We start from the raw sequence: 14,285 nt of genomic DNA on the forward strand, positions 1-14,285 counted from the left end.
ACTTTTCTCAGGAACAGGAAAACTCAGGAATATTCAGAAACCTATAAAAAGTTTGGTATTTTTTTTTTAAGATTTATTTATTTATTATGTATACAATGTTCTGCCTGCATGTGTCCTTGCACTCCAGAAGAGGGCACCAGGTCTTACTATAGATGGTTGTGAACCCCCATGTGGTTGCTGGGAATTGAACTCAGGTCCTCTGGAAGAGCAGCCAGTGTTCTTAACCTCTGAGCCTTCTCTCTAGCCCCTGTTCATTTTCTTTTAACTGTGGTGAAGAAAACTTTCAGCAAGTGCTTCTATTTTTAGGTAAGCACTTTTAGATCTCACAACATTGATTTAATAAAATACACATTACTATCCAGAAATGCCAGGAGCTGATTTCCAGACACATGTGCACTTGTACCTGGAAACATGTACACATACACACAGATACACACAAATGATGTCTCAAAGTTGGTTTGTTGAATAAACTTTGAAGTAGCATGCTTTGCTGGGTACTGGATGAACACTAGCTAATGTGGTGGAATTTAGAATGAGGGCGTCTGACATAGCCCCCGGCCAGAGTGAAGATCAGCAGTGGAATGCTTGCCTACCGTGGGGGAGGCCTTGGGTTTTCTCCCACGTTAAAATAAAATACTTTTTTTCATTGCCTGCCTTTATGGTTATGGCTATTTTCCCTGAATTACTCTGGTGGATTTTAGTGTCCTGTCTAAATGAGAAGGAAGAAGAAACGTGTTTTAGGTTGTTGTTTGCACGCACATCTCAGAAACACACAACAAATGGGTGTGGCAAGAAGCTGCATTGGACGGAAAGTGAATTAGGTGTGGTGCTCGCTCTTCCAGGACGCATTACCCCAGAAACGTTAGAGGAGGAAGGACTGGTCAGCCCACGGCTTCAGAGGCTTCACGCCGACTCTGCCTCACTGACTTGAGCATGATTGTGGAAGGGCAGAGTGGATCTGGAAGGTGGAGGGAGGGCCAGCTGAAGGGGCCAGGGACAAGATATGCCCTTAACGGCACAGCCCAGGGACCCACTTCCCCAGCCAGGCCTTCTCACCTCCCATAAAGCCATTAGTGAATCACTACTGATGAAGGGAGGTGCCTTAGGGGTGTTATTCCCGGTCACACCACTAGCTGCCGACCATGCCCTCAATCAGACCCTTACAAAAGCTCCCACATCCAAACCGCTGCATGTTTCAGTACCATTGTGGACATAACTTTCAGAGAATTGGAGAGACTCTTGGTTGTGTTGAGGAATTTTTACCAAATGGTTACAATGAGAATCTGGGCAGAAACCATCTTTGGCTGACTCCGAGGGTCACTATCCTTTATTAACTGCCTATCACCATGGTACTCCATAAACAGTATTCCATCGTAGGATTTAAGAACGCTGACTGAGTATAGGTAAATCATAATTTTCTTGTCGATGTGAAGGATTTGACGAGACCCTCATTCTCAGAAACAAACTGCAAAAGTCATATGTGGGAGAAAGTTGAGGTGATTTCAGTATGGACTAGTTATTAAATAATAGAACAGCAACGCTTTATATAGATATGTTTTTCAAGAGAGGGTTTCCCTGAGCAGTCCTGACAGTCCTGAAACTCACTCTGTAGCCCAGGCTGGCCTGGAACTCAGACATCCGCCTGCCTCTGCCTCCTGAGTGCTGGGACTAAAGGTGTGTGCCACCATGCCCAGCCGTTCTTTTTTCACTCCAACTTCTGGGTTGTTCTCTTTTGCAGAGCACACTGAAGTGTTCAGGAGTGAAGAATCATATCTGAGATTCTTATTAAAGTATATGCCCAAATTTCAGATTGAGTTATTAAAACGTGAAATATTAGCTGTTAATCTTATTAAATAAATATTAATAATTAGTCAAGCTCCCTTTACTTTCTAGTACTTGAAAGTTTTCATAACAAATAAATAGCACCACAAATCAATGCAGTCATCAGTGACGCGGCTCCAGCCCAGGTTAGCAGGCAGAGGCTCTGAGCTACACGCAGAGGGACTCCATCTTTGTCCTGGGCATCCAGCCCTCCCACTCCCGCCACACTAGCCACTCATCAGACACTTCTGTTTGCTATTCCTGAGTGTTTTTAAGTAGGAATGACAGCAAGTGCCATTAGTCCCTTTAACAGCCTGGGTGCAGAGGCCCACTCTGGGGCCCTTGCAGGCTTTAGTGTCATAGATGAGATGGGACAAAGCAGGACAGTACTGAGGAGGCTGGCAGGGACGTCGGCCTCAGCTGCCTGTCGTCCAAGAGCAAGTTCACTACCTCCAGCTTTCCTTTCCTTTGATGAGACCTGGAAGGAGACATCAGTAGTCCTCTGAGGACTCTTCTGAACCTCCCGCTGGTCACACTGTGGCCAGTGAGGGCCTCAGCCAGGGTGCCTGGCGCACTCCAGCTCCCTCAACATTCCTCCCCACTGTAGACTTGTTTGTTTAGAAGTCTTCTCAGTTCTTAGTGTCACAGCTGAAGCATCCACAAACCCGGCGAATCGATGGAATCCCATCACACAACACAGGTCACTTTGGACCTCCATTCAAAGTTTGGCAACTGAGTGAACTTTTCAATATCTTCCAGGAAAAGACATGCTTAAGGTGTTTTTATTTAGAAGTGATTATATTAAAGAGCCAATCAGATCCTTCTTCCTGACAATGGTGGACAAGAGGTGTGTGCCATCCTGTCATTCTCTATCCAGATTCCAGTGAAGCAACCCCAAACCAGATCACTTAGAAAGAGTATCTATCTATTCTGTAGCTTCAGCACTCAAGAGGCTGAAGCAGGAGAATCACATGACCAGCTGGCCAGAGTAGTCAGACCCTGTCTTGAAGGAAAAGGAAGAAGAGGGAGGAGGAGGGAAGGGGGGAGGAGAGAGGAGGGAAGAGAGAGGAGAGGGGAGGGGAGGGGAGGGAGAAGGGAGGGAAGGGGAAAGGAGAGGGAAGAGGCGAAAGAGGAGGGGAGGGGAAGGGAGAGGAGAGGAGAGGGAAGGGGAGGACACACACACACACACACACACACACACACACACACACACACACACAGACTTCCCACTGAGCCAGGGACTACATGCATTACCCAGTAATTTCTCTCCCCTATTTGAACTATTATAAGGTTCACTTGTGTTTTCTGGGCATGCACTGGGAACTAGAGAAAGACACTTTGCTCACCTACTACCCTGAACCCCACTTCCGCCCCGGAGTGTGGTGGCACCTGGCCTTCCAGATTTTTCCCAGGTGACCCACACATGCACCATCAGTTAGAGCATGAAGCTATAGGACGCTGCTTGGGACTGGTTTTCTCAGGCACCAGAGGTGACCTAGGAAAGCTAGAGAGCTGGCATGAACAGAAGCCTGGACTTTAGATGCCTTGGCTCCAGCAGCGGGTCTGAAGGCTTCCAAGCCCTGACTCTGGACTGGCCGCACTCCACGGATGACATCCTGGGGAATATGGTCATCCTAACTATCCCTAGCTGCTTTTCTTGGAGAGCAGCCTTGGCCCCACCCCGCCCCATGTGGTAGTAAGGGATAGGTAAGACTACAATGGGTGGACAAGCGGCCATGGTCCTGTCCCATCATAGCCCAAGGACTCAAAGGCAGGAACAATTCCACATTGGAGGGATCAGAGTTAAGGCAAAAGCAGTGAGATCCTTGGGAGACTCCATTTTTCACTCACTAGCTGAAGAGTGAGTTGAACGTCTCTGTGGTCCCTACCAGCTGTCCTGGGCCCGAGGCTGTGGCTCCCCTGCAGTGAGTGCCATCTGGTCACCAGAAAAGGTGCCCCAAATGGGTAGGGTGAATGGGGCATCCTGGAGATTGGGATGAGAACGCAGGCCTTGCCAAAGAGGCGGACACTTGTTCCTTGTTCCAGACAGTGGTAGGAGATGGGAAGGCGCCTGCTCCAACACCAGGCCTTGTGTATGCATCAGGCTGGGAAGTGGAGACTTGCTGGGGAGGAACAGGGCTCCAGTCCTGACTCCTCCCTGTAGCCAAGCAGGTGTGTGCACTTGGGTAGGTGGCTCAGGTGGTTCAGCTGTGCTGTTTGGTGGGTCTCCTGTTCCGGGTAGGTGGGGAGGTTCCAGCACCGGCAACCCGGAAACCGGCCTGTCATTCCCTCCTGCAGGTGACCGCCCAGGGAGGTCAGTCGGCCTGGGGTGCCCTGAACTCTGGCATGCTCCAGGTGCGTGGTGGCGGTGGCGCATCGCGCTCCACGTCCTCCGAGATGGTCCGGATGTCACTGGCGAAAGGCGCGATGCGCGCTCGGCTCTTGAAGGAGGACAGGCTGCCGCGGGGCCTCAAGCTCCACTGGCGCGTCAGCTTGTGGGCTTCCTCCTCCTGCTTCGTCTTCTCCAGGGCCTCCTGCAGCACGGAGCGGAAGAGCCGCGCCACCTCCTGCACCTCGGGCTCCCGCTCGGCTAGCAGCTGTCGGAACCTGCGGCGACATGACGTGACTGGCTGAGCATCCCACCTGTCGGCAACTCGCTGCCTTACTCTTGTCCCAGTCAATCATAAACTCAATCCCAGCACTGTTCACCTCTGAGCCTCAATTTCCCCATCTGTAAAAGGCAACACCTGCCTTTTCTCAAGGTTCATGCTCATATGCAAGGAGCCTGCCGCCAGCCTAAGGCTTAAGAGGCAGAGAACTCAGAGAAACGCACCGAGACCACAGCATGGCTGTGTGAGGCTTTCCATGCCCCACCTGCCCTGGTGATTGCTCTGAAATGCATGTCTGGTTATGTCACTGTGTGTAATCACAGAATCCCATCTCCCCCAACTCCATGTCCCTTTCTTCAGTGTGACAGACACACTGTGCTTTCACATTGGCCCTTCTCCTTCCCAGGAAGCCCAGGAAGAACATTTGTATCTCCTTGGTCCTTGTCTCCGAAGCTGTTTCCTCTGCCTGGAAGATTTCTCCCTGGAGCTCAAGGATCATCCATCTGATCCATGCCTTCCTCCTCCCTACAGAGAGCCAGCACTTGGCAGGGGCAAACGGGAAGGCCTGGAGGCAGCGTGGGAGTCCCCTCACTGTGGGTTTGGCCGGCCAGAGCACATTCCCTCTGTGGCTCTCTACCTCAGCCCCATAGTCTCTTCTGAAGTAAACACTTTCAGGGGCTCCCATCAAGTAGAGTCAGGAAAACGGGAGATGGCAGTCTGAAAGGTAGGCAGCCAGCGAGAAGACCACAAAACCAAAGAGGGAGAATAAGGGCAAAGCCCTCCTTTCAAGGGAATTTCAAAGAGAGAGCAGAGAACGGGCGAGCGTTGGCGGGGGCAGCTGCAGGAGTCGGGTTCGAGTGTTTAGTTGGAGATTTGTCCTTGACAACGAGAAATGCTGACAGAAACTTCTGTTCTTTTGGACTCATTCCTGGTTTGGGACTGACTTCTCCCATTCGGTGGGGACAGAGCTAGGGGAGCCACAGCTTCGGGGAGATGGTTTAAGTTCTGGATAGAGCTGCCCCAAGCTTTACACACTTGGTGCCCTGTGCTCTCACACATTTGCTAGCCATGCATGTTCCCTCTCCCCCACAGACACACTCCCACCTCAGGCTGACCCGTGTCAAAGCTGACTGAAACGGAATAATGAAGACACCAGTTTGGAGACATTGCCTGGGAAAGGTCCTAAGGAAAGAATACTGGTGCTGAGATGCCAGGATTGCTGTGAATGTGAGGCCAGCCTAGGCTACCTAGTGAGTTCTAGGCTAGCCTGGGCTAAAGGAGGAGGAAGAGGAGGAAATGCAGTAGGAGACACTGAAGATAAACAGACCAACAAAGGAGCCCATGGTGACATGCAGGTTCCCAGCCACCCAGGCAGAACGAGAACTTATGGGCTTTGAGGCTCACCCATCACAGCCTGAGGGCCGCCAGATCTGCCTCCCGCCCCACATGAAGCCTCCCCCGGGTCTGATATGCCTTTCGAGTATCTGGGCCACTCGTGCCCTCTGGCTCTGACCCCCGTGGCCTCGGGCTACTGTAAGTGCAGTCACCCTCTCTGGAGGCAGTGAGGTCACAGCTGGTTCCCAGCCCAATGCCAGGCTTACCTGAGGATGGCAGGCCCACAGTAGGATGGGTGGATCTTGGCACATACATCCTCCAGCTGCAGCCGCTCCCCAGGGCTGAGGTCATAGGCAGGCCTGGGCGTGCTGGCCAGCCAGCTGTAGTCCACGCCAGTGCAGACCTTCCTGGCCGCACTGCGACGTTCCCTCTGCTGCCTCTCCACCTCCCGCATCTGCCCAGCCAGCTCCATCATCAGCGTCTCCAGCACCATCTCCGCCGGGCTCCGGGCTGACAGCCGGGGTGGGGTGTCGTTCCACCGGAGCCACGGGATGAGGGACATGGTCCTCCAGGCCCTGCTGAGACAGAGAAGAAGTGGGTCTTCCCTGTGCCCCTTGTCAGCTAGGGGAGAACCCAGGGGACCAAGAGAGAGAGTTGGGCCCTGGCTGAAAACATCTGCTCCCACCCCCACCCCTTACAGCTGTGTGGCCTCATGTAGGTCACAACCCCTTTGAGCAACATTCTCAGTTATGAAAAAGAAGACAGGGCCATTTAAGAAGCAGTTGTGAATGAGCTTGGTTCACAGTAAACATTAAAAGAAATAATGCATGCAGCCATGGTGATAAGAATCCTGAAAGCGCCGGGCGGTGGTGGCGCACGCCTTTAATCCCCAGCACTCGGGAGGCAGAGCCAGGCGGATCTCTGTGAGTTCGAGGCCAGCCTGGGCTACCAAGTGAGCTCCAGGAAAGGCGCAAAGCTACACAGGGAAACCCTGTCTCAAAAAAACCAAAAAAAAAAAAAAGAATCCTGAAAGCATTCTGATGACTGAACCCAGAGAAAGTGGTCCCCAAGCCTCACTATCCCTAAAGAAAGCAGGAAACAGTCCATATATAGCACAATCATATCCCCATGATCTATGGGGGAAAGCACACACAGCACACACACACACACACACACACAACATATGTAACACACATACACATATAGACACATACAACACAGAGTACACACATATACAACACATGCACATACATACACACACATACCCTTAGACACTTACATCCTGTGCCAGTCCAACAAGAAAACACTGTTTCAGATGCCCCCAGTAAGGATGGTCCACCTAGAAATGTGTGGGCTGACATTACCCTGATAAAACTCAACTCACCCACCATCTGTTCACAGTTCATTAATCCAGTGAGCATCAGCCATTCAGTGGATGGACACAGACAGGAAAGTGTGCGGGGACCCTGCTCTCCATGAGACACAAGACTTACATCTCATGACTGGGGGACAGCACGCTCAGTCTCTGTGGGGAGGGTGAACACTAGATGATGAGGGGGTCAGAGAAGGCGTTGTGGATGAGCAGGGTCAGAGTAAGGGCAGAGGGCAGATGTGAGGGCTGATAGAGATGGTGGCCTGGGTAGAAGACCTAGCCTTGGTGCAAGGTGTACACAGGGATGCCTGAGCCGGACATCAGTGAAAACCAACTCCACATTGATCAGACTTGAATGTAAGACCAGAAATTCTGTGACTGCTAGAGAAAAAAGTAGGGAAACACTTCAGACACAAATATAAGAAGGGCTTTCTCAGCCGGACTCTAGCTATCTAGGAAATAAGGCCAACAACTGACGGACAGGACCTGGTGACATTTCAAAGAGATGTTAACTGAGTGGAGAAGCCTACAGAACAGGAGAAAACCTCTGACTTGATGGATACACACATGACATAGAATTAATATCTAAAATGTACAAAGAATTAAAAAAAAAAAAAACATGATACCAAAGGGCAGAGTTAATAATTGGGCTGATGAAATGAATGGACAATTCTCAAAAGATGAACTACCAGCTGGGCGGTGGTGGTGCACACCTTTAATCCTAGCACTCAGGAGGCAGAGGTAGGTGGATCTCTGTGAGTCTGAGGCCAGCCTGGTCTAGAGCTGTTACACAGAGAAACCCTGTCTTAAACAAACAAACAAACAAAAAATAAAAAATAAAAAAAAACCCCACAAATGGCTGGTAAACACAGGGAAGTGTTCAACCTCACTAGCCAGAGCTGGTCCCAAGTGTGGCCTCCTCTCAAGTGTGGCCTCCTCTGCCCCTCTTTCCTGGAGACCTTAGTTGGCCTGTAGAGGCAAATGTTTTTCAGGGGCTAAGGCTGACTGGGCCTCCTGAGCCTTGTGCTCAGTGAACCCTAAACTTCTGGGGCCCAGCATGGGAGTCTCACTGGAAAGGGGGGGGTATTCTCAAGTTTCCTCTCACCACTCCTGTGCTCTTCCACACCGCCCCGATCCAGCAGCAGCAAGGTTTCTATTGCTGCTATTTCTGTCCCGGGTGCCAGCTGCTCCCCCAGGAGGCTCTACGGGCAAGCCCGATTAAGTTCTTAAGGCCACAGGATGGTGAGGGAGGGAGGGGGACGGTCTCTAGACAGCTGCCAGCCAGGCAGACTCCTGGACCAGCCAGGCCGTGTGACCTGCCCTGGGAGATTGTAGTTTTGGCTCCTCACCGCCCTCTGGAGGCACTGCTCCCCTCAGGAACAGAGCTCCCGGGAAAGCTTCCAAGGCCCCTCCCACTCTAGCTCACCTAGTCTGTGACAGGGCCTGGGTGACCTCGGAGCCTGTCATGGAGGCCTGCTCGCTTGCTCAGCCTCATTGACAGTCTCAGATACCAGCCTGGATGTGAGGAGCGACTGCTGTTTCCTTGGGTGTGAAGCAGCTCTGGGGTCTAGGGCAGTGTTAGGAGACAGTGCTGGAGTGTTTGAGGATGTGGGCAGTCTTACATTCCCACCACTCAGACAAGCAGTATGCATGTGCATTTGCACACATAAACATGTGACTCCAGCAAAATGATTGTTTTATTGGAGTTTTTGTTTTTGTTTTGAGGTGTTTGTTGTACTTTTCTTCCAACTCGCCTGCATGTCAGCACATGGGGCTGTGGAATTCTCCACCAGTGGGCACAGGAAGTGTGCTGGGCTGGCCTGAGGTCAGCAGACCCCGGACCTGTGTCATGCCTCCCACTGCACTAGATGTGAGGCTCCCTCGAGGAGTGTGTGTTCAGGAATAAGTGTGGTGGGGTAAGCTTGTAATCCAAGCACTTTGGAGTCTGAGGTGGGGGTCTCTAGAGAGAGCCATAATTCTACAGAGTCAGCACTCCTGGATGGAAGGCACCTCTGTCATCAGTGTGTGACCATCTGAGAGGACATCCAGATAACTAACCCCCACTGAGAAGACACTGTCTCATTCTCCCTGACCAGCCGGGCCTTACAGTCCTCATCTACGCATGGGGTTGACACACCATGCAGCACACTCCCCAGACTTCTGTGACTCTCAAAAGCAGGTGTGTGAAGTCCTGTGCAATACCTGGGTCTGCCATCCCAGAACCTGGTACGCAGTCTGGAAGTGAGTGCGGCCTCTGTGCCTGCTATTTGTGAAATATTGTGTGCTCATCATTACTCTGAAACGCAAAATTATGTCACTAGATCTTATAATCTTACCTATTTCTAGAAAAGCACAGCTGTCACCATGTCATAAGTTGTTTTTATGCATATTTCAGTGGTTGCATTTCTACACAGCTAGTTTTTCTCTAATTCAGCTTTGGTGATGTTTCATTTAGAAACACTTTAGAGAATGTTTTCTCAGTGACCCCCAGCAGTCTGTAGAACAGAAAAGAAAGCCTATCCTGCCCCTCCCCTCCCCACCCCACGACTTGGTGCAAGTTTCACCCCAACCTGGATCCTAGCCTTCCTTGGCTCTGTGATCTGGTGTCTGTATAGGGGAGTTGAGTCACTACCTTCTATGAGAAACTGATTCTAAGTGCCTGGGGCCGGGTCACTGTTCCTGTTCCTGTTCCTACCGCTGCCCCCAGGGGTCACTCACCTGCCTCTTCCCTTCCCGGCCACCTCTGATCATGCTCTGATCATACTCTCCTCCCTCCATTTCTGGACATCCCCCCCCGAGGACAGTGGCTTTTCATCTTAGAAACGCCCCAAGCCTGCCCTGAATCCCGAGGGAAGAGGAGTCTGGTCCTAGACAGTTAGAGGGACCACTATGCTCACGGGTGCCACACAGTGAAGGGGATGCTGGCCTTGATCCAAGAACCCTGATTTATTGGTCCAGAGGGAGCCACACCCAGGGCCGCAGCTGTGGCTCCCTCCTTGTGTAGCTGGACTCCCACAGCTTGGATGAGTATCTGCAGGCTAGGGAGGGCTCTGTTCCCGGTGACCCTAAGGTCTAAGGGCACCTGACCCAGGCTATCCCAGAGCATGAGTTACCTCTTAGAGCAGCTGTGTCAGCTGAGGCCAGACCCCGGGTCCTGGCAGAGGTACAGAGAGCATATGTAACTGCCCTCCCTCACCAGTTCTCTCCCTGGCCCAAGGTCAACTTCACCAGCTGCAAATTAGCCTTGTTTCTTTTCGGCATTAGAAAAATTACTGCCGTCAAGCCAGGTGTGAGCGGGCCTGACCTGTGGGCCTTTCACCTACCCAGCGAAGACCTGTTCATCCCTCAAACCCTCTTCTAAGGGTCAACTCTTCCTGTAGCCTGCCCTCACTGCTCCCCACTGAGATAGCATGGGTCTCAGTGGCCATAGGACCCATCATTCCAGCGTCTGTAATGATGGATGGATGTGTGCACGGGCAGCTGGGTATGTGAATGGATGGGTAGATGAGTGAGTGAGTGAGTGAGTGAGTGAGTGAGTGAGTGAGTGAGTGAGTGGATGGATCAGTGGGTGGGTGGGTGGATGGGTGGATGCATGCATGTGTGGATAGATGGTCCATAGATGGATAGAGGGCAGATGGATTAATGGATAGATGAGTCTCAGTCAGTTCTCTTAATACTGAGGCAGAGATGCAAGTACTTAGGTCTGAATATGACGGGCAATCTCCAAAAAAATTCTCCCTTCATCCCAATGTCACAACCCATTGAGTCCTCCCTACCTCCACCCAGGTTCCCTCCTGCAGCCTTACTGAACCCTCATAGGCTGCTCCATTGTAGAGGGGACCACACGTCCCCTGGACCCTGCTGTATGCCTAGACTTGACTCTACCCTTTGGGCGTGCTAAGTTGCATTTCTCAGATGGATTTGCTTCCTTCCTGTGGCTGTGTCTTCTGAGTACCACACAAGGGAGCTCTGAGGCTGCTTCTCTCTGAGGCTTGCTCAGCCCAGAGCAGACAACAGTTGTGGCTCCCCACAAGTTCATGAAGAAAGAACCAGGCTAGGTAACCCCCTCCCCCAGGATCCTGCCTGAGTCCTCTCATCTTTGACCAGTGAGGACCGAGGGGGCCTCCCATGGCTACCTGGGATCCAGTCTATTTTCTGGTTCCCAGATGGCCAGGGAGCCTCCCCTCCATGCTCATAGCCAAGTGTGCCTGACTCCTCCTGAAGGCATAGCTGCCACTTCTGGGGACACACACACACACACACACACACACACACACACACACACACACACACACACACACACACACTCTTACCTGAGATCCACCTCCTTCCGGGGCAGTGACACCGTAGGAGCCCTGCTTCCTGGTCTAGGGAAGGTGGAAAGCTGAGCGGTTGCACAGGGGCAGAGGTAGAGGGGTGCACAGCATCCTCACAGCCTCTCTCTGCCTCTTCCGCTGCCGGCGGCCTCCGGTGCTCTCTGCTTCTCCTGTCTGAGAAGTTTTACCGGAGGCACCAACTGGAGGAAGGCCCCAGCTGGGCTGGTGTTTGTGGAGTGCGCGTAGGTCCCCAGAGCCGAGCCACAACTCCCTGCAGAACCCAAGGCAGGCCAGCTGCGGTTGCCATGGAGACCCACCTAAGCCTCTTGGCCTGCAGCGGTATTAGCAGATGAGGGAGGGCTGACCTGACACACAGATGCCAAGAGGATCAGGCCGGGAGAGAGCTCTATTCCCAGAAGGCACCTGGACCCCTCCTTTCCCAGCACCACCCAGTTAGATGCCGCCGACCTCACCAGACTCCTGGCACACCTACTCGTGGCAGATGTTTCCAGCTGCCTGGTGGATGGTTCCTGAATGCAGATGCACTCTTCCCTCCAGGAGGACATTTCTCTGGGCATCAGGGGCCCAGGATGACTTGTCTCCACCTTTCTGAGTCCCCTTACCTGTCGTCCTCTGTCTCTCCTTCTCTCTCAGGAGCACAGGGACAGAAGGCACAGGTAGGTCCAGGGAGAAGAGAGAAAGTGGGTCCTGGGGAGTCAAGGTTCCGTCAGAGTTGACATGGGCTTCCTGCTGCTTCACCCCAGTCACCATGAGTTCCCTGCCTTTCTGCTCCCTGTACCACATGGAGGCTGTTCTGGCTACAGGCCATGAGAAGTCCTGGCTGTGCCTTGCAGATGTGAAGAGGCTCTGAGAAAGGAACGCTGCCCTGTAAGGGACCAGTGAACCACAACAGCCTGCACTGTGTGAATCCTAGGGGATGCCGAGCCAGCAGCAGGAAGGGAGCGGCTTTGGACACATCGTGTTCAGTTGTGTTGAAAGTGAAGCAGAAAGCACAGCCAAGAAGACTAAGGCAAGCCAGCTACTCAGCCTGGAGCTGGCCTCCCGCCTGCACAGTGGACGTTTGCCGTTGGGAGGGGAGACAGTGTGCAGAGTCTTCCGCCTTCCTCCCTGAGGCAGAGGCAGCAGGGTCTGCCATCAGGAGCTGGGTCTTAAGGTCAAACATTTCTCTTGGCAAGTTCACATCATGACAGTCCTAACAAGTAAAGGGACGGGTCAGGGACCTCCTTCACGGTGCCCAAGTGGCCTCCATCCAAGGCCAGCTAAGGCCAGAGCAACTGAGACAAGCACCAGGACAAGAGTGGCCGACTGATGATAGCACCTTCCGTGGGGCAGAGTGGGTGCCTTGCTCTGGCCAGGAGCAGGGCTGGGGACAGTTCTCTCTGGGAGCCTTTCCTTGTCCTTTCACAGACTAGAGAGTAGCCGGAACTCCCACCCCAGACACACTAGGTGTCTCTGCCCGCCCAGCCCCTTCCAGATTCCCTCAACCAAAGTCCTGCTTGTGTGCTCTGCACCAGCCCCAGAGCCTGGGCCAAGGATGAAGACAGAGAAAGCAGGCCACCAGCTTACAGGCCCAGGGCTCCCAGCTGGGGTGACTGGTGGGCAGGTACCTGTAGAGATCCGGAGACACCTTGGAGAAGAGCCCCACGCAGTGGGTCCCACCTCCTCTTCCTATTCCCTTGTCCCCATGCTGCAGTCCTGAGAGTCCCCGAGCCCAGAGCAGCAAAGGTCCTTTACTCCCACACCTCCTGAAGTCAGTTGTCAGAGGGGACCGGGACTTCCTCAAACAGCAAGCAAGACCCACACTCCAGTCCACTGCACCTCTGTGGTCTCAGCAAATCCCAGGACTCCTGGGCCTAGCACAACACCCAGCGTCAGGGAGAGCACTAAACATACCCCCTGTTCTATGGAGGAAAGAAGCAGGCTGTGTCCCCATGTCTGTGTGCAGTGCAGAAATCCGTGTTACGTTTCCCTCTGTGTCCTAAAAGGTGCGTGAGAGAAGCAGTATGTCCACAGACCTCAAAGTATTGGAAGATCTTGCTGGGCTGAATGAGGAGGATGAGACTTGTGCCCTAGGGCTACGGGTAGAATGGAGATGTGTGGTGCCACTGTGTGCTGAGATTAGGACTTGCCTTCTGTGAAATCTGCTGGTTGCTAGAACTTTCCAGAGAGCATCAGAGTCTCCAGAACTGGTTTGTTTTGTACCAGTGCACTTGGCCCTTTCCCAGAAGGTAAACCAAAAACACCATAACTTCCTCAATCTCACCCACCACACGCAGAAAAAAGAGCAGAGTTGCCCCAGCAACCACAGGGAAAGCAGAGGGCTGCAGACTGGCGTCCAGGCACCAGTGGACATCTGGGGCCAGAGGTAGAAACCAAAGTGGCTTGAGAAAGCATCCAGGCATAGGGACTCGTGAGTAAGGACTGGAAACAGAAATTACAAGACAAAGCTCAGTGCTGTGCTCTGACGCAAATCAGAGGCAAACTGTCCGGTGATGGAGGAGCCGCTTCACAATTACAGATGTGCCAACATCTCCATCTGTGCAGTCAAAGAACAATTACGACAAAGTACATCGCTAGCTGGGCTTTGGGAAAAGCAGCAGCATCCCACCAGCCCAGGAGTGAGACTCAAGGCAGGTCTCAGTGTCTGGGGTGGCAGAGAGGGACCTGAGCCACGACCTGGTCCCTCTGCCACAAGACACTAAGACCTGATCTGAGTTTCACTTGTGCCTGAGGCACAACCAGGAGCCCAGGTCTTATTCCAGGCGAAGGGACGCTTGCACTCTGAAGGAATAGAGGGTCTAGCTCAGGTGT

At 52.6% G+C, this 14,285-nt stretch overlaps 1 protein-coding gene across 1 annotated transcript; it reads right to left on the reverse strand.

The window, feature by feature from the left end:
• Nucleotides 1-2,984: 2,984 nt before the first annotated feature.
• Rd3 (retinal degeneration 3, GUCY2D regulator) lies at nucleotides 2,985-6,586 on the reverse strand. The gene is made up of 2 exons (XM_028882801.2): nucleotides 6,032-6,586; nucleotides 2,985-4,428 (listed from the first exon to the last, which is right to left on the reverse strand). The coding sequence occupies exons 1-2, from the start codon at nucleotides 6,325-6,327 to the stop codon at nucleotides 4,137-4,139; spliced, it is 588 nt and encodes a 195-aa protein (XP_028738634.1). The 5' UTR covers nucleotides 6,328-6,586; the 3' UTR covers nucleotides 2,985-4,136.
• Between the last annotated feature and the right edge of the window lie 7,699 nt (nucleotides 6,587-14,285).

The sequence above is a fragment of the Peromyscus leucopus genome, chromosome 15 (genome assembly GCF_004664715.2).
Source record: "Peromyscus leucopus breed LL Stock chromosome 15, UCI_PerLeu_2.1, whole genome shotgun sequence".
NCBI lineage: Eukaryota > Metazoa > Chordata > Mammalia > Rodentia > Cricetidae > Peromyscus > Peromyscus leucopus.

Excerpts from the sequence above, each read along its gene's own strand:
- Rd3 (XM_028882801.2), bottom strand. The coding sequence starts at position 6,327 with ATGTCCCTCATCCCGTGGCTCCGGTGGAACGACACCCCACCCCGGCTG. Across the intron at positions 4,429-6,031 it reads TGTGGGCCTGCCATCCTCAG|GTTCCGACAGCTGCTAGCCG; the intron begins GTAAGCCTGGCA and ends ATGTCGCCGCAG.